Source organism: Artemia franciscana, chromosome 4, assembly GCF_032884065.1.
Source record: "Artemia franciscana chromosome 4, ASM3288406v1, whole genome shotgun sequence".
Classification (NCBI taxonomy): Eukaryota; Metazoa; Arthropoda; class Branchiopoda; order Anostraca; family Artemiidae; genus Artemia; species Artemia franciscana.
The window spans coordinates 16,307,527-16,333,355 of NC_088866.1; the positions used below are offsets into that span (position 1 = coordinate 16,307,527).

Below are 25,829 nucleotides of genomic sequence, written 5' to 3' on the forward strand. Positions count from 1 at the left end.
TTTCGTAAGAAAGTTAAGACTACAGCTAGGAATATGAGTGAAAAAGCTTTATGTTTAGTAGACAGAAGAATTGGTTTGTACAAGAATTGTCTGAGCGATAGATCATATGAAAACAAAAGGAATGTAAAGAAAGTGGAGAAAGCATTAAAATATGAACTAAGGAGGTGTGAAGTGGAGGCCATGGACAAAATGTGCCGACGGTCTGGAAGATGCAGCTAGACGACATAGTAAAATATTGTGCTGGCATGTTAATAAATTGGGAGGGAGTAGTGAATCTGTAAATGTCCCAGCTAAAGACAAGAACGGGGCCACAATTAATGATAAGGAAAGAATTAAAGAGAGATGGGCGGACCAGTTTGAGAATTCGCTAAGCCGAGGTACAGTTGCAGGAAAAGATATAGAGGAAAATGAAAAAGTTTGTGATACCTTGGATGTGAAGCAGGATTTGTTTTGTGAGGAAGATTTATCCTTCTCATGCATGAAATAATTTTTTTGTTATTTTAAATTTTTATGTTGCTCCTTACTTTAAGTTGAAAAATTGTTCATGTAAGTTGTCTGTTTTTTTTTTCAAATTTATTCCTATTGTCCACATATATATAGTCAACATTATATCAGTTCGATTGCAGACAGATAACAAGCCAAATACTGTTACAAGAAATATAAAGACTTTTTGGAATAGACACTATTCCTGATTTCTCGAAAAAAACTTCAGTGTTTTTCGAATATGATTTTTATGAAGAAATATAAAATCGATTGAACCCTGTTAAAGGATAAAAATTGGCATTAAACACCTGTGAGTATTTGAAAACCAGAAAATCCGATCAAAACCAAGATCAAGAAGAAAACCTTCTCGAGAAATACTTCTCATTCAAATTCAACGGCCCTTGTGTGTTAAGCCATCTTTCTTGTAGAATTGTCTTAAAAAGGCGAACTTTTGCGTAAATAGAGAAGGATGAGGAAGGAACAACCCCTTCTCACACATGAAATAATTTTTTGTGATTTTAAATTTTTATTTTGCTCCTTACTTTAAGTTGAAACATTTTTCATATAAGTTATTTTTTTTCCAATATTCCTATTGTCCACATATATATAGTCAACATTATATCAGTTCGATTGCAAATAACAAGCCAAATACTGTTGCAAGAAATATAAAGACTTCTTGGAATAGACACTATCCCTGATTTCTGGAAAAAAACTTCAGTATTTTTCGAATATGATTTTTATGAAGAAATATAAAGTCGATCGGACCCTATTAAAGGATAAAAATTGGCATTAAACACCTGGGTGTATTTGAAAACCAGAAAATGTGATCAAAACCAAGATCAAGAAGAAAAACTTCTTGACTCATCATTGCCCGTCCATACGTACTTCGTCTGTTCGGGTCTACTTTCTGCAGGTCTTGGACAAGGTCGTTAAAAGATATAAAAGAACGGAGGCTGATATTTTGTGGACAATATAATTGATAATGGACAACAAAAAAAGGCTCAAATAATCGAAAATAAAGAATCGACAATAAAGACTGGATTTTTGAATAATACCTCCAAATACACTAAAATATCCTGACTAGCTAAATCTACAGTTACGAAATATTATTTTATATTAGATTAATTAGTCGTATTAATGAGTTTTTTAAGTAGTTGTTCAAATTAATTATATATTAATTGGATTAACATTGGAGGAATATCGAGTTATATTAACTTATATTAAAAGCTAGTTATGTTTGTATTACTAGCTCAACACTATGACGGTAAAGCCTAGGTTAAAATTAAGTTGAGGTTTAAGAACCAGATTATGAACAACATAAGTTATATATGAAACATAAGTATCATGAACAACACCAGTTGTATATAATTTGTATGAAATACATAAGAATTGGAAGTAAAAGCTCAACGAGTGAGGCACTACATTATAGTTATGAGAAGTTCTAACAATAAAGGTTCTGAAAAACCCCACAGATTATCTTAATATGTTCGAAGGATGAATTTAGAAGTTATTTAAAAATTGGTTATAACAATAAGCTTTAAAATCATCAATATAACAATATTTTCCTGTAGCATATGTAAATTTACAATAATATGAAAGAAATTACTGCTTGAAATATTTTAATGCATAAACTATTTTAGGTGGATGGTGGAATGAAAAATCGACCTGTTACTTGACAACATTGGAGGAGCCTCAAGTATCTAACGAAACCCATTTTTTTAATGTTTCTTCAGTTGAACAGTTCTGGGAGTGAGTAAAAAATTTAAATTATTCCTGTTCTGTATTATGTAAATAATTAATACGAACGCTCCTTACAGCGTTTTTGTTCGCTGGTTTGCTATGTTGGTCGGGATTTTCTTTTTTGCCATTCACCAGGAATATTTGATTTGCCTTAGATTGCCCCTTTTGCCTTAAGATTTTGTCTAAAAAATGTGCTTTACCCTGCTTCTAACTAAATTTACTGTGTGTTCCCTGCCATAATTTATCTAATAATGACCACATCAGGTTAATAAGTTGGAAACTTTACGAGTATTTCCTCTACTCCCCTTCCCCTTGTAATTTACCGCGCATCTCCTCTAAGAATCGAGGTGCTAAAGTAAATTATCGCAATTTAAAACCGCCGATTACTTTCAGTGGGGAACTATCAAGCAGGGAAATTTCGTCGTTGATCCCCCCCCCCCTTTGTATGTTGTTATAGGACCAAAACTGAAATGTTTTTGTAAGTGGTAGTTAAACAGAATTATAAGCCGATATCCATTCTGAATAAAGTAGGCCCATGTTTTATCGTAAGGATCTCACCTGGCTCATTAGGCTACTACATTTTAAGCTGTAAGCCCCTTCTACAAGAATTCTGCTTTAATTACCCACAGCCACAAGTTAAGGACAAGTATGCAGCGGCTTAGTAAAACAAAATTCGTCAATAATGGATGGCGCTGGTTAAATTTCTTCTTAAATATCGTCGCCAGTTTCCAGTTTTAAAAGTTTCTGATACTTTGTGGCTCAGTATTAGTTAGCACAGTTTTAAAAATGCAGTAAATATTTTCCCCTACAGACATAAGAAATGATTTTACTGGCTTAAATGAAGATGCATGAAAAAGTAAACCTATGTAATTAAAGCAGCGTTTTCAAGACAGAAGTATAAGACAGCATTTTTCCTTGTTCTTTATGGCCAGATGTTTCAATTTTGGGCAAATTAGTTTTACTAAGCTATTTATTTAGTTATAGTTTAGTCATCTCTTAACTATGAAATTTGTACAGCTTTTTCATTGTTTTATATTTATTACACCAAACTTTTTCACGTTAAAATTACTACTTCACCACTGAAGAATCATAGTCTTCGAGGCGTTGTAGATTTTGTAGAAATTCACGCATTATCAATGCATCTTTTATCCCCCCCGCCATCTGACCAGTTCGTATAGAGGCCCCATTTAATAAAAAATTAAAGGTTCTAGAACCTCTTTTAAGAGTAGAAGACGACTGAAAGAAATATGCTAACCCTTCAATCTCTGACGTGACCTTGGCCATCCCTCCACTACAAGGTATTGGCTTAAATTTGAAGATATCACCACTTTAATCAGAATAGTTAAAAGGCCAAATAGTATTCTCCAAGGGCATTTGGTTAAGTTCAACAACAGGGGTAAGGGCGAAAACTTATGTAGATAACCGAAATAAGACACAGGCTTCACAGGTATATTTCAAAAGGAAGATTGGATATGTCACACATCGTTGGAATTTAGCCCTCTTGCCTGTCTACGCTACGCTATGCTATATATTTCTGAGAGTTTGAAGGGCGTACCATTTTCCTTTTTTCTGGTAGTCTGTGATCGTTTTAACTTTGGTCTCATTGTCAATTAGAATTATGTTTCATATAAAGTTTCGTTTCTTGATTAATGGCGATTTTTACATACTGAAATTCTATTGAAGTCTTTAAATTTTAAAAAAACTAATTTTTGACCGTTTGAAGTCTGAAGTTTATTCCTTATTTTATACGTAAGAAAGATGAGTGTGTTCTGATTTCTGGTTACTGTGGTAAATGTTAAAAGTTGCCACCTACATCGAGCTGTGCTCTCCGTTGTAATGGGCATTTTGTTACATCTAATGTACTAATAAAAATTTACTTTCTAGCTTAGCAGACAGGAGGCAAATAAATATGCCTATTGCGTCCTTCTGGCGTAATTCCCTTATTTTTGGCCTAATAGAAAAAAAAGAAGAAAAAACGATATTTGTGAGATGTTTTTTTCCATGATGAATTTGGGTTGCCTCGCTAATCAGTTTCAAAAATTCTTTGAAGTTGTCTATGGGTTGTTTCTCTGTGTTTCACTTTATCTTCTTAGCTCCTTGTCTTTCTCTTTGTCGATAGGGAAAAACCATGTAGATAAATAAGTTGAAAATTCTATGATGAATTCGGGTTGCCTCACTTATTAGTTTCAAAAATACTTTGAAGTTGTCTATGGGTCGTTTCTCTGTGTTTCACTTTATCTTCTTATCTTCTTGTCTTTATCTTTGTCGATAGGGAAAATCATGTAGATGAATAAGTAGAAAATTGAACATAACAAAAGGACAACTACTTCAAGTCGCTAGTGAGAAATTATTATGGTTTGAAATTATTATATTTAAAACAAGAGAAATTATTGGAGAAAAAAATTCATATTATTGAAATGCCTACTTGTCGTATGATTTCCATTCATAGTCATGATTTCTGTTTTTAGTATATTTTTTTTTGTATTTTCCTACATTAATTTTGGAAAATACAAAAAATATTATGCTCTGGTAGATATTTAGGGGGAGGGCCCATGGACATGAGCCCTCTGGTTTCAAAATCTTGTCTATTTGGGAGGTAATATTCAATATGTCTAAAACATTAAGATAACGTTTCCTAGACTAGAATGGTAGGTACTTACGTATTACACCAAAAACACTCGAGAAGTAATATCAGGATAATCATCATGAAATATATCAAAATATGATGAAAATATAATACTTCAGAAACAAAATTATGGAAACTACGGCGAAGAATTATAGAAAGCAGGCCTCCCAGAACGCATTATATTAAATAACTAACCTAACCTAACATAACCTAACCAAAATACCAACTCTATATTTTAAATATGTAATTAAAATATACTTACATCCTAGTTTTTCCACTGAACCCAAACTAATTTTCTTTGAATACAGACAGATAAAACAGGTTTTCTCACATCTAAGAAAGCAAATTTCTCCAGTATCTTTGGTATAATATATAAGTACCGAAAGGCAATAAAATTAGATACAGCTATTCAAAGAAAATTCAAAGATCCTTGTATTCCTTCTTTGATTCAATCAATACCCTCTCCTTTGATTGTCTTTGAAACCAAGGAGATGAGATCCAAACAAGTAAATTGGTAGGAAGCTACTTTAGGAATGAGGATGCTTGTATTTCATTTAAAAATTATGTTCCACGTGTGTTCAACTGGGGCATCAATGGGGGGGGGGGCACGGGAAAGGTAATTGCACCTCCAGGTATTTTGGCCCTCCCCTAGATTTTAAAAAATTTGTATTTTTGCATTTTTTCGAAAAATATAGGAAAAATACCCGTTATTGTAACTTCATTAAAAAGATAATAAAAGATTTGTCCTCCCTATATTCTCGTGAATTGGTGCTCCTGGTATTTAAGCTCATTGGGAAATGGAAAAGAAAAATTATTGAATATTAAAAATCTGCGAATTTAGAAGAATTCCTTATAGTGGTAATCCTGGTTAAAGTAAATACTAGGTTTTTGTTATAAATCTTTCTTACTATTTTTGTTATTTTCAGTCGACGTTGCCTTCAGCGAACTGACACAATTAATGATATGGGAAATGTTCAGTGGGAAATACTTGGATGTTTGATGATTGGTTGGATTTTGGTCTATCTCATTATTTGGAAAGGCCTTCATAACAGCGGAAAGGTATGTATGATTCGAGATAACCTCGTATTAGAAGGGCCTCCTAAATTGTAAATTTTCATTGGCTTAAGTCAAAATGGATTTATAATTTATATCTGCATGGTGTGCAGGCCCGGATCAAATAGCGGTTGGATTTTTTTTTTTGCGGGGCCTTCTCTATATTTAAGATATTCAAGTAAAATTATACATAAATATATCTAATTTTATGGGTCATCAGATAGGTAAACATAAATTTAAAAACAAAATGCTCAAAATAAAAAACCTCTATTGAATGTTTGTTCATTTATATCACCGAATATGAATACATGAATTTACGTATTTCTAAGTTTTTGTTCTTTAAATTCCTCTAAATTTGTTTGAAACCTAATTTCCTTGTGTCTTCACTTTCAATTGAAATAACTACTAAACTATTTAGCCTATACTGCCATTGTAGCATTACCTGCCATTTCTTCAAGTAATATTTTTTTTTCGTAATTATCTCTTATCATTAAAAGCAATTTTCTTTGAATTTCGATTTTTGTTCTTTTCATTTTTATGGTAGCGGGGGTCCTTTTCAAATGCGGGGCCCAATCGCTCCAATCATCCTTTATCCGTTCTTGATGGTAAGTTTCATCCTATGCATTTCTTATGTTGTAAATGTCTTTTTTAAATTTTTTATTGCTCCTCACCAACAACACACTCTGTGGATGGATATTTATTTTTCTAATTAAATGTGCAATAAAAATATATTAAGTAATATCAAATACAACTCAGAAAGCCACCCAGGATTCAGAAAATCAGAACCTAAACAGCTGAGAAAAAAGGGTATTTCAGAAAGCGTTGTGTGACGGTTTTTACAGGAAAGTCATACTTTTCTTATTTTGAAAGCTGGATAAAATCTTTCTCTTCCTCATAAGTCAATAACAAAAAAAAAACACACAAAAAAACCAGCAAATTTTATCTTTCATTTTCTCTTTCTTCTTTAAAATTCATAAAAAGTTACTTGACGGCTTTGGAATTACCCCTTTTGAATTCAAATTTATGCTAAATTAAAATTATTGGCACTTTTCCTAGAGCAGAAAAAGAAAAAGAAATCTTCAATATGTTTTAAAACTTAAATTAATACTAAAGAAATTTCTAATATGTTGTTCATATCAGTGTGTTTAAAACTGAGATATGTTTGAATGTGCTTCAAAACTTCAAATAAAACTAAAATAATTTCTAACATATTGTTAATATCTGTGTGTTTAAAATTAGATATGTTTGAATATGTTTCAAAACTTAAATTAATACTAAAATAATTTTTAATATATTGTTAATACTGGTGTGTTTAAAACTTAGATATGTTTGAATATGTTTCAAAACTTAAATTAAAACTAAAGTAATTTCTAATATGTTGTTAATTTCAGTGTGTAAAACTTAGAAATGCTTCAAAACTTAAGTTAAAACTAAAGTAATTTCTAATATGTTGTTAATATCAGTGTGTTTAAAACTTAGATATGTTTATTATGTTTCAAAACTTAAATTAAAACTAAAGTAATTTCTAATATGTTGTTAATATCAGTGTGTAAAACTTATATATGTTTCAAAACTTAAATTAAAACTAAAATAATTTCTAATATATTGTTAATATCGGTGTGTATAAAACTTAGATATGTCTGAATATGTTTCAAAACTTAAATTAAAACTAAAGTAATTTCTAATATGTTGTTAACATCAGTGTGTTTAAAACTTAGATATGTTTCAATATGTTTCAAAACTTAAAATTAAAACCAAAATAGTTTCTAATATCATGAAAAGAGAAATCACCAATGCAACAGCACAAACACAAACACAATTAGTGATTAATATAGACCAGCACTTGAATGAGGCCTTAACCCTACTCATCCATACAATCACATAGGTCAAACAGCATAGCCATACACAATCAACCATAAAGAATAATCCATGGACAGGCAGTCATGTCGTCAATAAGTATAAGTCGTCATTTACCAAACAATAGAAAAAATAATAAAGACAAATAATTCAGAGGCAACAACCCAACACAAGGGCTCATCAGGAGAATACACTGGCCTATATAGGGTTTCGCCACTTTTAATTCTCTACCCAGCCAAGTGTTGTGGCTACCACAGAATATCCATGGCATCCCCGTGTCAGGTGTTAAAATCTAAAATCTACTCAAATCTATTTTCCGACAATGTACCAAGATGTGATACAGAGTGCGAATATCATATGATCTTTTCAGCGTCGTTTAGGATCAAAACGCTATCTTCTCCTTGTAAAATGCAAAGATGGTGGGGTTGCGTTTAACGGACGTAGGATATAGTAAAAATTTGGGTTTTTTGGCAATCTAACAAGAGTCAAATGAAAAACAGGACGTCCTATCCTGTGCTGTAAGACAATTTAAATGAAGAAGCAACTTCATTGCAGTGAGTAAAGGCTGAAACTCTAGAAATGAACGGGATGGAAGAGGTGCGTCTGCAGCTCTGTTGCCTTCAAGTCGTTTGGTTCTACGACGGGTTGTCAGTAATAGTCTTTGTAGTGCTTTTAAGGGCTCTGTTATTTAGTCCTGAATTATCTTTTCGACCCAACAATTTTCGATTCGGAAGTTTAAAATTTCTTAGACCTCACTGGCTTTGCATTCAGAGAATTTGGTTAATCAAAATTTACCAAATTCAACACTAACTGTCTGTTGAAAGTGATATTGATATTGGTTCAGTGAATTTGGAAGTAATTAAGATGTGAATTGCATGTATTGTTTTGCTTTTCTTTATGTGTTGTGTTTAATTTAGCTTAATTCATTGTTTTCCGTTTATAAAGGCTTGCGAATGCGGAGCCGAAATATTCGCATTTCTTTATTATTTTAAAGTTTATTGTTTTTTATTTTTTTTCTACTGTTTTGTCTGAAATACCATGACCCTTTTCTCTCTATATTTTTATTTTTTAAATTCTTGGAAGTTTTTTATAAATTAATAAATTTTTATTTATTAATGTCCAAATCTTGCTGGATTTGCCTGGGGTAATTTGAATCATGAGTACACGACGTACATATTATACAGCTATAGTCACAACCCATTTTACCAACAGGCTAAAAACCCTGGTTGGAACCTGATTTCATCGAATATGTTGAGCTTGTTATCTGTTAAAACCAGCACACCTGTGGCGTAGTGGGCTAAAATTTCTGTACCAGTAGGCATATGAATGCAATATTTTATAGTACAAGGATAAACATTTAATTGCCACAAGGTATTAAACGCATTTAATATCCATTTAGCGCTTAATATACTATAAGGAGGCTATAGGTCTAATTCTATTTAAATAAAGAAAATTGAAAAATTGAAATTCTTTTTTATAATAAGTAGAATTGAAAAAGTAAAATTTGAATAGTGTAATTTTTATTTTCATTTCAATGCTGTAATAGCTGGAAAAGAGAATATTTGTAATATAACTCTATATTACATTTTTTAAAAATTTTTACAGTTAGGTTTAGTTTACATTTAATAGATTTTTACAGTTAGGGAAGGAGGCATTAGCTAAATTCTTGTTTGTATTGAAACTCAATTTGCCGCAAACGGTTTTGGGAAGAAATGAGATTAAACTGAATATTTGATATATAATTATATCAGCTGCTGAAAAGCCCATCATTTTAAAATTTAATTTTACTGTAATTTAATTTTCATTTCCAATGTTGTAATAAGTATATAAGAAAATATTTTGTAATATAATTTATTTTCAGTAAGCGCCAATGACGCAGTAGGTTTTAGATTTTTATAGTTAGGGAAGGAGGCAGTACCTATACTCTTGTTTGTAGTGATTTTCGTTCGTTTCAATCTTGATTCGCATATTTAATTAAAACTTTATTCGTTTTAAGATTTATTTATTCATTTAGATTTGGACATGTTGTATGTTTGTTTTTTGATTGTTTATTTAATTTCCGTTCGTTTAGAGTTTCATTTATGCTACAATAGTAAAATATTTTGTACGTTTTAAGCTTGATTTGCTTATTCAATTTTCGCTGAACTCGTTTTAAGATTCGTTTATTCATTTATAATAGTGCAACACGAGAATAAAAACGAAAGCAATACGAAACCGAAAGAATGGAACAACAAGAATAGTGCAAAAAGAGATAAGAAAACCAGAAACAATATTTTTTTTAAAAGAAAACCAAAAACAATTGACCCACCTCCCGCACAAAAACAGCAAACCACATGAATTTAAGCTTTCAACCACATCCAGGTAATAAGAGTCCAGCCTAATTCAGGTTAGATTTAAATTACTTTTAGTTTTATTGACGAAAAATTCCGATTTTCCCCTTCTCTTCTTCAGTTGATTTATTGGAATTCCTTCTTTCTTATTGTTAGACATTCCTGTTCTTTTCTGGATTTTATCGGGAGCATGCCTCGCTTGACGCATCTAAAGATATTAGAGGTCTTTTTTTATCTTTCCTTGTCCTTTTTTGGTGGCCGGTATTTACCCCCCCGGAAAATACACCATGTGAAAAATAATCCCTCATGGAAAATCCCCCCGTAAAAAACACAGAAATCCCCCCTCCCCGGAAAATATCACCCCTACGTAGCTGATTGGTCTCCAATCCCTTTGGACCATCAAAAAAAGACTAGAACTCTCAATTCCTGATCTAATGAGCACACTCCGAAGTTTCTTCGAACTTGAGGTGGAGGCATGGATAAGGAAGGGGCAATCCCCCTTCTATATGGAATAAATTCTGCTCAATTTGGGATTTAATGTTATTCTTTATTTTCATAATAATTGGGTAGACCAGAAATAGTAGATATCAACTTCACATTTTTGATGCGTTTTAAAAAGTTTTTTTTGTACCCCTTCTCCCAAAGAAAATCTTTCCAGGGAAATACCTTTTTGCTGGCTTTTTGTTCGGAAACTTTTTACGGAGGGGATTACCGGTATGATTTTAAAAACAATCAGAAATTAGAGTCTTTTTCAAATGGAAGTGCGTGAGAAACATTTTTCATCTTCCGCAAGTAAGTCTTCCGCAAGTAACTTTCTGGGTGGAATTTTCAGTTGGAATGGGATTGTCTTGGGGTAACTTTCCTGAAGGGGGGGGGGACATTTACCGGAAAAAAACTTTCCACGGTGTAATTTTTTTCATGGGGGAAGGAATTTTCCATAGAGGAGGTTCAGATTTCCTGGCATTATTTAAGAACGATTAGAAATTAAATTAAAAAAGGTAGTTAAAAAAAAAAGAAAAAAAAGTAAGGAGCAACACCAAAACTTAAAATGGACAGAAATTATGACATATAACTCAGATTCAGCATACCAGAGAACCACACTGTAGAAGTTTCACGCTCCTATCTGTAAAAATGTGGAATTTTGCTATTTTTGGCAGAAGACAGGTCACGGATGCGTGTTTGTTTGTTTTTAGGGTTTTTTTTTCTCATGAGTGATCGTATTAAAATAATGGTACTAGAAGATCGGAAGAGGGTTTTCAGGAACTGTTGAATGCTAAATTGGAGATTTGAAAACTTAACCAGGTGGAGGAAATATTGAATAATTTTTTTAAACACCAATTCGAGAAGCAATTCGAGAAGTTCGAGTAGTTCGAGAAGCAATTGAAATCAGACTTAAGATTAATAATAATATTTCCTTAAATAGGGATTTAGGAGAATATTCACTAGATGCTTTATACAAAAATTTAATTAAAAATAACCTTACGAAATATTAAAAAAAAAACAATAGATATTAACACAGAACCTGTCACAAATAGACCTATAAAATCAGCAGCGAAAAAAGCTAGGCTGGCATTAAAAACGTGTTTGTAAACCATTTTATTTCATTTCAATGAATTGCCTCGTTTCATCACAATTTATTTATCAGTCCTGGTTGAACTTCACTAAGGTAAGGATGCTGGGACTGTTTTGAAAAACGGTTCATTTTAGTTTTATTGATTTTATCCTCTTGTAAGTTGTTTTTTATTATATATCTGTATTGCTGAGGACGGCCCTTGGACATAGGGCCGAAATATTCATTCTAATTTGTTTCCCACTGTCTTGAGAAATTCCCTATTGTTCTTCTTGTTTTTGGTGTTTGTAATGGAAAGGCAGTGTGGTCTTCGTCGTTATTTACGAATAATTTTTTAAGAGCGTTTACTGAAACACTAGGGATTTTAATTAGAATAGGAAGCTTTTTTAAAACTACGAACAGCTTTAACGTAAAGAATAAGGTAATAAAGAGGGGGCAACCCTTCATATACAGAAAAAATTAACCAAAACTAATTTACAAATTTTGTTTTAATTTTTCATGTACAGTGAGCCAGATTCGAACATGCATTAGTTGAAAAACATTCAGAAATTTAAAAAAGAAAAACAAGTTTTTTTTTTACTGAAAGTAAGAAGTGACATTAAAACTTAAAACGAACAGAAAATTATTCGATATTAAAAAGAGGATGTCCCCTCCTCAGTGTCTCACTCTTCACGGTAAATTTTTCATTGTTTAAAAAAGTAGAGTTGTGACAAAGAGTCAAACTATAGTGTAAAATAAGCCTTGTTTTTTTATATTTATTTCAAAAAGGAAAAGCCTATTGCTCATTGCTTACGCATAGCATTTTTTATTGGGAAGTATACAGACATTCGGGAAGGCGAATTTTCTCCGGGGAAACTTTCAGTGGTGGGATTTGGGGAAAGCTTCGCCTTAAAACTTCGCTCTTTATGCTAAAGTATGACTTTGTATCCCAATTCTTTATGAGCAACAAGGGAAATACAAGGTTAATTAAATTAGAATAAGAAGCTTTTTGAAAATTCTAAGTAACGTTAGCTTGAAGAGCGAGGCATTGTGGAGGGGATATAATATAATAATAATAATAATTAATTAATTCCAGAAAAAGCCCGTGGGCCATAGGAAATTTACATAACAAAAAACAAACAAAAAATCAACTAAATTAAATTAATACTATTTAAAGAAAACGCTCCCGATGTGCCGATGCAATCCTTACAAATCTTGCTATTCTTTTAATACTAAGGAAATTTGTACCTGAAATTAATACCTGAAATACTCAGGATATCCTCCTCATCGTTCTATGCGTTTACCCCCTGCGGAAAATACCCCCTCTACAAAATACTCCTAGTGGAAAATACTCCCCCACAGAAAATATCCTCAAGGAAAATACCCCCCGCGGAGAATACCCCGCGCGGAAAATACCCCTCGTGAAAAAGATCCCCTTGCAGAAAATATCCCCCCCTCCCGTGGAAAATAGGGCTTACCCAATTTGATGGTTTTATTTGAGTTCTGTTTTTATGGCACTTGGTATTAACCAAGTGACATAGCAATCGCAAATTCTGTCAGTCTGTCTGTCGGTATGTCTGTCTGTCGGTCCCGGTTTTGCTACTTTAGGCACTTCTAGGTAAGCTAGGACGATGAAATTTGGCAGGCGTACCAGGGATAGGACCAGATTAACTTAGAAATAGTCGTTTTCTCCAATTTGACCATCTGGGGGGAGGGTGTTCGGTTAATTCGGAAAAAAATAGAAAAAATGAAGTATTTTTAACTTACGAACAGTTGATCAGATCTTAATGAAATTTGATGTTTGGAAGGATATTGTGTCTCAGACTTGTTATTTTAAATTTCGACCGGATCTGGTTACATTGGGGGGGCAGTTGGGAGGAGGAAACCTAAAATCTTGGAAAGCACTTAGAGTGAAGGGATCGGGACGAAACTTGGGGGGAAAAATAAGCACAAGTCATAAGTACATGGTTGATATAATCGGAACGCGTCTGCTTTTTTTGGGGTAGTTGGGGGTGGGGGTTAACTCTGAAAAATTAGAAAAAATGAGGTATTTTTAACTTACGAACAGGTGATCGGATCTCAATGAAATTTGATATTTAGAAGGATATCGTGTTTCAAAGCTCTTGTTTTAAATCCCGACCGGATCAGTTGACATTGGGGAAGTTTGGGGGGAACCTAAAATCAAGGAAAACGCTTCGATTGGAGGGATCGAGATGAAACTTTGTGGGAAAAATAATCAGAAGTCTTAGGTATGTGATTGACATAACTTAAACGGATCCGCTCTATTGGGGGGAGGGGAGGATTAATTCTGAAAAATTAGAAAAAATGACGTATTTTTAACTTACGAAGGAGTGATTGGATCTTCATGAAACATTCATATTTGGAAGAACATCGTAACTCAGATATTTTTTTAAAAATCTCAACCGGATCCAGCGTCATTGGGGGGGGGACCGGAAATCTTAGAATATACTTAAAGCGGAGAGATAAGGATGAAACTGGATGGGAAGAATAAAAACCTGTCTAAGATACGTGACTGACATAACCAGATCGGCTCTCTTTGGTGGAGTTGGGGGGGGGGTAATTCGGGAAAATGAGGTATTTGTAACTTACGAATGGGTGACCAGATCTTAATGAAATTTGATATTTAGAAGGATCTTGTGCTTTAAAGCTCTTATTTTAAATTCCGAACAGATTCTGTGACATTGGGGGGAGTTGGAGGGGGAAACCGGAATTCTTGGAAATCGTGAAAATTGGGGTATTTGAGGAGGGAAACAGAAATCTTGGAAAACGCTTAGAGTGGAGAAACCGGGATGAAACTTGATGGGAAGAATAAGCACAAGTTCTAGATACGTGATTGACGTAATTGGAACGGATCCGTTCTCTTTGGAGGAGCTGGGTGTTGTTAATTTGGAAAAATTAGAAAAATTGAGGTATTTTTAACTTAAGAACGGGTGACCAGATCTTAATGAAATTTGATATTTAGAAGGAATTCAAGTCTCAGAGCTCTTATTTCAAATCCCGACCAGATCTGTTGACATTGAGGGGAGTTGGAGGGGGAAATCGGAAATCTTGGAAAACGCTTAGAGTGGAGGAATCGGGATGAAGCTTGGTGGATAGGATAAACAAATGTCCAAGATTCGTGATTGACGCAACCGTACTGGATTCGCTCTCTTTGGGGGAGTTGGGGGAAGGGGTTCAGTGATTTGGCGAGTTTGGTGCTTCTGGACGTGCTAGGACGATGAAAATTGGTAGGTGTTTCAGGGAGCTGCACAAATTGAATTGATAAAGTCGTTTTCCCAGATTCTACCATCTAGGGGGTTAAAGAGAGAGGAAAAATTAGAAAAAATGAGGTATTTATAACTTACGAGTGGGTGATCGGATCTTAATGAATTTTGATTTTTAGAAGGACATCGTGACTCAGAGCTCTTATTTTAAATCCCGACCGGCATTAAGCTTCTGATTTTCCTTTTAAATCAATCTATTGATTCATAGAATTTTGTTAGAGCTCATACCATACGAGCTCTTGGCTCTTAGCTCTTCTCGCCTCGTCTCAAGTGCCATATGAGCTCTTAGCTCTTGCTTTTATTTTCTGTAGGGGGGAAGAATTTTGGTACTTGTGTATAATGCGCCTCTCACTCAAATTTACGTTGTGTGAAACTCGAGAACAAACCGGTGTCTTCGTTAGTTTCTTTCAGCTTAGCGTGAGACAAGACAAAGACAAGTGACAGAATAGATCGGAATTATATAATTTAGGCTATATATTTGAACATAAGGGGGGGGGGTTGGTAAAGTATTTCAGAAAGCATTTCAAAGGTGAAGTCAGAAAACAATTCTTACTTCATAGTATGCAAAATAATTGTACCTAACACATTTGCATGCACACCCGCTGTACTTTACCCCCTCCCCCTCTAATGTACAAATATGTAGCCCAAATTTGTTTCTAAAATAACGAAGAAACTAACGAACAAACTGTTCGCGGTGTTTGCGCATCGTAAACTTGAGTGAGTGGCGTTTAATACTCAAGTATTGGATTTTTTCCATGGAGAGAGGGAGCCAGATTTACCAGTATTATTTAAAATGATCAGAAATTAAATTAAAAAACAAGTTTTTTCGTTAAAAAACTTGTTCCGTATGTTTCCCACTAACGAATACTATCTGTTAGTAATGAAATAAAAAAAGATGTTTTTCAACTGAAAGTAATGAGCAACACCAAACCTTAAAACGAACTACGTATATCAAAGGGGTTGCCTCCTCCTCAAGATCTCGCTCTTTACGCTGTTTTTTATAGGATTTTAAAACAAAGCTCATTGTTCTAATTAAATGGTCATTGTGTTTCAGGAATCGTTTTTTAAGAATTAGAAAACAAAGCCAAAACTTTAGTGTATCCCCCTTTCTTTTTGCTCGTCCTCATAATGCAAAATATTTCGAATAATTAAGATGTCCATCTATTTCTTTGAGATTAGTTGGTTTACTGCCTAACTCCAACATAAAATCATCATGATATTCTAGTAATAATAATGAATTTTTTAACCAAAAGAGACAAAAACAAAAATGTGGATTACAAAGACAAAGAAATGAAAGAAAAGAAAGCAAGAAACAATAAAATGACTTCAAATACTTTAAGCAAAAACAAACGTTATTGAAAAAACTTCAACCATCTTCTTTCTGCCTCTTTTGTACTTTCCCTCTTTGTTTACTATCTTCTTTCTGTATTTCTCTTTTTTTCTTTTCCTGTTCCCCTCTCCCTCTCACCTTTCCTCTAACTACCCTCTCCCTTTTATATTTGGCTCAGATTTAAAATGCAAAGTCTTCTCAGTAATCAAGAAATGTTCCTTTTTCTTTTAGATTATTTGGATCACTGCCTTATTCTATATGTAACTGTTAAAGTTTTCTCTCTCTCTATCTTTCATTTTCCACCTGTTTTTATAATTTTTTTTTACATCGTCTTCAATCTTTCTCCCTCTCTCTTTTTTGTCTCCCCTCTCTGTCTACCCTTTCCCTTTTACGTATTGTTCATGTTGAAATGAAAAATGTTCCCAGTAATGACGACCTGTTATTTTTTCTTTCAGATTATTTGGTTCACTGCCTTATTCCCATATGTGATTATTGTTATTCTTCTCGTAAGAGCTGTAACCTTACCTGGTGCTGACGTGGGGATGCTGGCATTCATCACACCAAAATGGGACCTGTTATTAACTGCTTCTCCTTGGATAGACGGATTTTCACAGATTTTTTTTGCATATTGTGTGGGTATGGGTGTCCTACCTTCTTTGGGGTCATACAATAAATTTAAACATAATTGCTATAGGTAAGTATCAAATACAATGTTTTATTAATATTAAGAATTTAAGTTTTCACCCCCTTTTCTTTATTTTCTTTTGTGCTGAGGACGGACAGTGGAGTATTGGCCCGAAATATCCACCGCTTCCATCAGTATTTTTTACCTTGCCTTATTTCCATGTTTTGAAAATCTTACATTTGTCTGTTTGGAATTTGTTTTAAGGGTCTCACCAGGTTATATACTACTACTATTACTGCTAACAACTCACCGTAAAACAAAGCCGCTTGAGACCATCACAGGTACACACGCTCCTTCCATCCTAATCTATTCGGAGCCTCTCTCTTGACACCCTCCCAGGAAGTTTTCATTTCCTTAAATCTTTCTTTGCGAAATCCTAGATGGCGAATTTCTAGAAGGCTGACCGAAAAGGATAATCTTTGGCAATCTGTCATCCTTCATCCACTGAGCGTGCCATCTCAACCTTTCTCTCATTATACCCCTAAAAAGTGGGAAAGATCCACAATTTTCGTACAACCTGCTCTTTGAAATACGGTCAGTCAGCTGAGCTCCCAAACGAGTCCGTAGACAATTTCTCTGGAAAACGTCTAGCAAATCCTCATCTCTTTTTTGGAGCGCCCATGCTTCAGAACCATATTTGACCACTGTCATTGTTGTAGCTTCGAACATTCTAATCTTGGTTTGCAGACTTGTCTTCATATTCTTCCAAACTTTTCCCAGCTGTAAAAAAAAAAAAAACCCTGAGCCTTGGCTATTCTAGTTTTAGCATTTTTACTGCTCCCACCGTCTTTACTAATTATGCTACCACGGTAAGTCAAGGTGTCCACTTGATCAATCTTTTCGTTACCCAACGTCACCATTTTATCTTCACTTATTCATAGCCTTAGCGACTTAGTCTTCTTAACATTAATTTTAAAAAATTAATCTAGTAATCTAAATACGCAAAACCTCGAAAAGTTTATTCATTTTGCTCATATTTTCATCTAGGATGCTTAAATCATCAGCGTAATCTGAAACCAGGGAAGTTTTTCCTCCCCATTTGATTCCGTGGTCTCCCATTGCTTTTCCTGTGCTTTTTAAGACAATATCCATTAAAATGACCCATGTAAAGAGGGATAAAACACAACCCTGCTTAACTCCTGATTTACAGCTGCTATTCTCATTTCCTACCTTAACCGCAGCAACGTTATTCTTGTATATAGCACTAATTACTGTAATGTATTTGCCAGGTATACCATACAAGGTATGCCAATGCCATACACTTTCGCTAAAGCTATTCTATCAGCAGAATCAAATGCTTGTTCAAAATCTGTAAAACAGAGGACTAAAGGTGTTAGATAATTCAGGCACTTATCAATTATCAACCTAACAGTGGAAGTTTGGTCGACACATCCTCTACCCTTCCTAAAACCGCACTGTTTTTCTCTTATATCTTTGTCTACATCATCTCTCATTCCATAAAGTATCATATTACTAAGTAATTTGCTACCTACAGAGACCAGGCTAATGCCTCGATAATTACCGCACTCATTCTTATCACCTTTCTTATACAGTGGTTTAATCAGGGTTTTTCTAACATCGCTAGGTACTTCCCCCTTTTCAAAAATCAAATTCATAATCTTGAATAACTTAGTTCTAATCTCAGAGCCACCATATTTAAGAAACTTCTATACCACACTATCAGCACCTGGGTCCTTATTACTTGTTAATTCTTTTACTTCTGTCGCTATTTTTTCCTTGCAAAACAAATCTTCCTTCATATCCAAGGTATCATAAACTTTTTCATTTTCCTCTATATCTTTTCTCGCAACTCTATCCCGGCTTAGCTCATTCTCAAAATGTTCTTCCCATTTCTCATTAATTCTTTTTTTATCACTAATTGTGGCCCCGTTCCTATCTTTAACTGGGACATGTCCAGATTGCCTATCCTTTATCAATTTATTTACACGCCAGTACAATATTCTACTACTGTGCAGTCTAGCTGGATTTTCATGATCCTTGGCAATTTCATTCGTGATGTCTACTTCAAACCTCCTTAGTTGATATTTTGATTCTCTCTTCACTTTCTTTACATTCCTCTTATTTTCATATGATCTGTCACTCAGATAATTCTTGTACAAGCCCCTTCTCCTCTCTATTAAACATGAAGCTTCTGACTAGTATTCCTAGTTGCGTCCCTAACTTTCTTCCGTAAGACGCCATCAATAACTTCACAAATTAGTTTCCTAAAATTAATCCTTTCGTCTTCTACATTTTGAAATTTTAAGCTCCCCAGCTTAGTATTAACTGTTCCTGGAATGATTTTCTCAAACTCTCATCCTGGAGTCTACCGACGTCATAACTTCCTGGGAGGTAGTTACCCTTCCATAAATTCAGCTTTAGTTTAACCCTAGACACTACTAGATGTTGATCTTTACTTTTCACATCAATTACAGCACTCCTATATACCCTAGTATCTTGTATTGGTCCTGCCAGTCTTCGGTTTACAATACCATAATCAATAAGGTTGGCTGTCTTACCATAACGTGAATACCATGTTAACGTATGGGCCATTTTATGACCAAATACTGTGTTGGTTATTGGTATACCTACTATATTGTTATACCTACAAATTTGCAGCAGTCTGTTGCCATTACTGTTTTCTTTTCCTACATCATTTACCTAGGCTAAGATACCATCAATAACATGCATACATACAACTCATTTTTATATAGATAGATAGATAGATAGATACAATACAAATTAACTGCGTAAAACGCGAATATACAACATTCTTCGCTGTCCCATTGTCGGTGCATATAAATAGATTGTCAGGTTTACCGACCCTCGAACATGCAACGTACAATTGTCCATGGGAAAAACAATCTGTATTAAGATCTATACCACATTTTTCTAATGATTGCCCTTGAGCTTTGTTGATGGTGATTGCAAATGCTAATCGAATTGGGAATTGCAATGTTTTAAACTGAAAAGGCAGATCCGTTGGAATCATGGGAATGCGAGGAATAAAAACAGCCTCACCCTCAAAAGGCCCTGTCAAGATTGTTGCCTCTATTACGTTTTCCATTGTTTTTTTACGGCAAGTCGCGCGCCATCGCAAAGCTTTGGAGGGTTTATATTTCGTAACAATATTATTAGTACGCCTATTTTTAGTTGTAGTACGTGTGGTGGTTCGCCCCCCCCTTGTTGTGATTCCTCGGCACGCTTTCTTTTGGTGATTTCTCTTTGAGATGCAAGCCTGTTTTCACACTGTTGTTGTGGTTCCTCGGCACGCTTTCTTTTCATACTTTCTCTATTAGCCGCAAGCCTGTTTTCATGCTGTTCTTGTGATTCCTCGGTCGCTTTCTTTTCTTACTTTCTCTATCAGCCGCAAGTCTTTTGGCATAGACTCTTTGAGCAGCTTCCTCGGCTTTTGCCATTGTAGGTTCTTTGCAACTAAAATTTCTCTTTGAACGATCTTCTTAAATACTTATAATGACGTTATATACTAAGCATCGTCATAACAAACATGACGACACCTAACCTCATGACGACATACAGCTCAATCCTTATAATGACGTCAGTCGAAAGACACACAAACAAACATTTAATTTTTATATATATAGATTATTTATATATATATATATATAGATAAGGTATTAGTATTCTATTATTAATACCTTTCCAGCCCCAATAGGACTTAGCAGCAGTGGCGTAATTTCGTCAAAATCGGAAGGGAGGGGGGAAAATAGAGCCAATTTTCATTAATCAAGTGAAAATGACAATAAAAATTAAAAATAAGTCATTTGGTACCGTAAAAGTAATATTTAGTACTATAAATGTACGTCACATTACTATAAAGGGAAATGTATTTAAAAACTGATCTGTTTCTGTTGATGCTTTAATTATGCAGGTTTTTCTTAGTTTTGACAAAAATTTTAGAAGAAAAATAAATTTGAGATGAGGGGGGGGGCAAACTGAGGTTTCTGAGGGGCTGTTGCCCTCCTGCCACATAGCAAATTGCACCCCTGCTTAGCAGCCTCCCTATTCATCATGAACCCCACTCCCTGTCTATGAAACCCATCTTTCTTGTCTGAGTAAATAAATTTGGTATCACCTAATTTCATGCTTCCTACCCCTGGAACATGAGTTTCTGAAACTCCTAAAAAATCTAGTTTGAATCGTCTGATTTCCTTATTTAAAATGTCGGTAGGATAGTTATTTTTTAACGTCGTAACATTCCAATTTTGGATTTTCATATTCTTTAAATCATTGGAATTATTTCGGCCTCAGGGAAAGTAATGGTTTTGGAAACCAGTTCAGGATCAGGACCAGTACATCTGCTCAAATCTACTCCAAAGCGCTTAAGCCGGCTTAGAACCGTACAGTAAGAAGTCCCTGAAACTCCCAGTATGAATGGAGGATTTTTGCAATCTATGCTTCAGTTTGCTTTATTCAGTAAAAATTAAAGAAAAAACAAGTTTTTTCATCTGAAAGTAAGAAGCAACATTAAAACTCAACACGAAGAGAAATTATTACGTACTAGCTGTTGGGGTGGCGCGAAGCGCCACCCCAACACCTAGTTGGTGGGGGTGCTTCGTGCCCCCCAAGCCCCCAACGCGCGTAAGTCGTTACGCGCCATTGTAGTTGTGTCCCTGTGTCCCACCCCAATCCGTATTCAGATCTATACCTCATTATTCTAATGATTGCCCTTGAGCTTTGTTGATCGTTATTGCTAATCGAACATTCCCTGTGTCCCCGTCGTCATTTATATATCCCCCTGTGCTCCCCGGTGTCCCCGTTGTAGTTGTGTCCCCGTGTCACAGTCGTCATTTATATTCCCTGTATCCCGGTCGTCGACGTCAGTCGACAAACAACTTCATGACGACATACAGCTCAATCTTTATAATGACGTCAGTCGACAAACATGACGTCATTCGACACACAAACATGACATCAGTCGACAGAAACACAACCCCTTTTATTTACACTAATGTTTGACTTGTGTTCCAATTTTGTACGAACGACTTCTGATATACAAGAATCGTTTAAATGGAATTATAAGCTTTTTCAAACTCAAAAAACACTTTAGCGTAAAGAGTGAGGTACTCAGGAGGGGGCGCCCCTTTTATATATAACAATTTCTGTTCGTTTCAAGTTTTAAAGTCGCTCCTTACCTTCAGTTGAAAAAAATATTGTTTTTTATTTAATTCCTGATAGTTTGTTAATCAATGCTGGGAAATCCATCTCCCCCTCCCATGGATAATTCCCTTCCCCCCAAAACTCGTCCGTGGAAAAATCCTCTTACGTAAGCAATCCCACCAGAAAATCTCCCTCACCCCGAAAATATCTCTATACTTCTCAATAGCCAATAGTATATGTAAGCAATGGGCAAAGTTCATGAATTGCAGCCCTTCTCGTGGAGGCTGTGGGTGGTCAAGTCATCCTCAAAGACATAGTTATTGGATCTTTTACCACGCTGAAGAAAATGGCTATCTAAAAATTTTTATCGGACAATTTTGGGTAAAAAGGGGGTGGAGGGGGGGTAGCCGCCCTCCAATATTTTGGTCAATTGGACTAAAAGAGAAAACAACCACTTGCACTGACAAAAGTGATCAAATCTTATTTCACGTCATTTAATGTATCTTCAAACTGCACTGAATCAAGCAGATCCCACTTATATGACATCAACACAAATGCTTCCAAGAGATAATATGATATTGTAGTTCTTAATATTGTCTTAATGATCTTCATTGTGCTGAAGGATCTTTCGCAGTTGATCCTGGCTATTTTTACGATCTGTGCTAATAATTTCGTCGTAAACTGAGGCAGAGATTTTCAGCTCTGGCCTCAGTTTGTCATGAGAAACCTTCAACACAGCTGCAACGTTTTGAAGGGCCAACTCTGGCATTTCACCTTGACGCAGAAGGCGCACTTGACGCACTTGACGCACTTGGTGGGCTGCAAGAAATATACGTCGGTAATAAGCTGTTTGTTGTCTGAAAATCTTTCTTTTAGGCTGGTTGTTATTTGATCAATTAAAAACCTCAACAGTTCGACTTAAAATCGCTTTTCCAAATTTTCCGTTCGAGAATATTTTGCTGTTTATCCCTGTATACACTTTTTGTTGGCAACGCGGCAACCTGGTAACTCTGAGCGAATTTCAAGGTCCAATGAAGTGGTCTCTAGAAAACCCTGTATCTTTGATACGAACTTCGAGGTGTTTTCTTTTGCGCTTTCAAAGTAACTGCTCCGTAGATCTTTTCTTGCTTTATCAACGATATTCCGGGCCGCTAAGAAGTCCAATACTTTGGCTTGGTGATACCTTGAAACAGGGCCAATGACTTCAAATACAGAAAAAGACGAGCGAGCAGTTAAGATTCTTTTGTACTTTGTTAGCTTACTCAGCTATGAGTCGGCTTCAAACGAGGTTTTTAGTTAAAAGAACTTTTGTTTTCCACTGGGATCAAAACGTGATTTGCATCTAAATACAGGCTATCGTCACCGAGAAACATCCAAACAAGTGACTTTTCTTTTGCCAAATAACGAGTTTCACTGACTTTCTGTAACTTTTTCAACTTCGACTGTCCTTCTTTTGTGTTCTCTACTTGTTGTTGCCACAGGCCCATTCGTTTGTGAGACGCAGCAAAGAAACATGAAACCCTGTTTATGGTGTCGAAGGGATTTCTTGCCTCTGTTGCAGTGCAACAATCAACGACGGATATGCTTAGAACCTGACTGTAGCACCAGATATAAACCAAATCTGGAACGTGGTTTTGATAAGAGAACTAAGTCCGTTAAATTTGCCGGTCCAGTTAGAAGCACCGTCAAACGGTTCCCCAGCTATCTTTTCGTACTGAAGTTCCCACTCTTTGTTCTTAGCTTTTAGAAGTTCGTTCACATCATTGCCACTGGAATCTTGGAGAGGCAGGATAGCAAAGGGCTGTAGGAGAATTTCTTCGTCTTTTACATTTCTTAACGCAATAGAAGCCTGACCCGTGATCCCAGCGTCCTGAGTTGTGTTCATCTGGATGCGGTAATTTTTGTTTCACTGATTTTGCTCATTATATCTTTCCGCATGTGTTTCAAAATACTTCTAATCACTTTCTGGACCGCCATCTTAGAAAGAAAAGTAATGAGAGAGCCACCACTCTTAGCTACGTTTCCGGATTTTCCGTCGTCATCCATGTTCGTTTTCCTATTTCTTCTATCCTCTATTGCTTTTTCCAGATATTACTTAGGAGGGACGTCATATTTTTAGAGCAAAGTATGACCTCAAGGAAGTTTCCGTGGTTTATTCCCGGCTTTGTTAGAAGCTCAAGCCTCTCCTTGTCACCGTGCGCTCTAAAAGGTTAATCCTTTTCTCCTCAACAGCTTCACGACCTCAAAACACGATTCAGAAGTTGAATGTTTTGCAAGATCTGTCCTTTCCGTTTTCTGGCCAAAGTACTGTTCATATGCCATCCAATGTCTCGATAGTTTCAAGATTGAGCGTATGTTTGAGCCACAGCGATAGGATAAGATTTGTTGCAAAAAAGTTGATGGCTGTAGTAACACAGAATACAGTCTAAAAACAAAGCTCAGGAACAAAATACAGCTTTAGATTATGTAAGTAAAAAAAAGAAAACAACGGAAAAAAACAACAACAAAAAGTCAAAAAAGAAACACACCAAGGTTTCATATTTTAACCTACAAACACCAATCATAATAAAACTCAAATCCTAAAAACCGTAACATGCTATCCCCGCAAGCATGATTCCCTATGTTTAATCCCAAAACGAAGAAACTTACACAACTGTTTAACTGCACATGCGTTCCTCTCAGCTATCCGCTCAATTAACAAGCATTCACTCCCAAACACGAGTCCAAAACATTCATTCCGCGGCTCAGAGATCTCTTCACACTCAGATACAATGTGAACTAAATTCTCATTCACACATCCATGCGTAGGGCAAAAATAGGGGCCAACCGCCAGCCTAGACTTTCCCAGAAATTTCCTTCTTTCACCTAAATCTAAACTATCCTCTCTTACCAACAACAAATTCTTCAAATCCGCTTTATTAAATCCAAATTTAAAATAAACCCCCTCCCCCCAAACCTAAATCTTTCACCAAAATCTTTCACCTGTTCTTTCACCTAAATCAAAACTATCCTCTCCTACCAACAACAAATTCTTCAAATCCACGTTATTAAACCCAAATTTCAAATAAACCCCCTCCCCCAACACTTTTTAGCTCGGTAGTAAAACCTCTAAGACATTGATTAGTCCTTATGAGCTTGTCGCTCTTAATTTCTTGGTCATTTAGGGTTCGCTGGACTTCCTCCTACACTGACACGCTTTCATCCACTGGGCCTTTTTCTTCAGTCCACATCTCCAAAAGGCTACAAAGACCCAGTATTTTCTTGACCTGATTAGGCTACGAATAGCGTCTACCGTCCTTTAAGCTCTCAAAATAAGCTGTCTTAAGAAGCGGAACTCTGGGTACCCTAATTGTTTTCTCCCAAAATTTCACCATTCTAACCAATCTAACACTCTTTAAAGTTAAAAGCCCCAAATCTCCTTTCAGCACCACGTAACTAAATGAATCCTTAAAGCCTAAAATTCTCTTAAAATATCTTATCTGAACTACTTCTAGCTTAGGTGCTTTAGCAAAACCCCGAACCTCAGAACCCCAATGTAGACTAGAAGCTACTTTTGTCTGTAAAACAGTTTTCTGGATCCTCTTGTCAGCTAGCTGACCTAAATTACTTCTCAAAAGCATATTTTTTAGCCTGTTACCCGTTAAATTACAATCTTCTACATGCCTAGACGTCCCCCTTATTGCACTAAACTTAACACCCATAAACAAATTCTTCTTTAACTTCCAAAATTATTACTTCAAAATTAAAATCAACCTCCCGGACTTTTTCGTA

The 25,829-nt window shown here is 35.2% G+C and overlaps 1 protein-coding gene across 4 annotated transcripts in view; it reads left to right on the top strand.

The window, feature by feature from the left end:
* LOC136026058 (sodium- and chloride-dependent GABA transporter 1-like) overlaps positions 1-25,829 on the top strand; it is a 165,617-nt gene that overhangs the window by 100,731 nt on the left and 39,057 nt on the right. For all 4 annotated transcript variants that reach the window (XM_065702244.1, XM_065702242.1, XM_065702243.1 and 1 more), the window contains 3 exons: positions 2,124-2,232; positions 5,776-5,908; positions 16,708-16,946. In XM_065702244.1, coding sequence (XP_065558316.1) covers positions 2,124-2,232; positions 5,776-5,908; positions 16,708-16,946 — 481 coding nt within the window. The remainder of the gene's footprint in view (positions 1-2,123; positions 2,233-5,775; positions 5,909-16,707; positions 16,947-25,829) is intronic.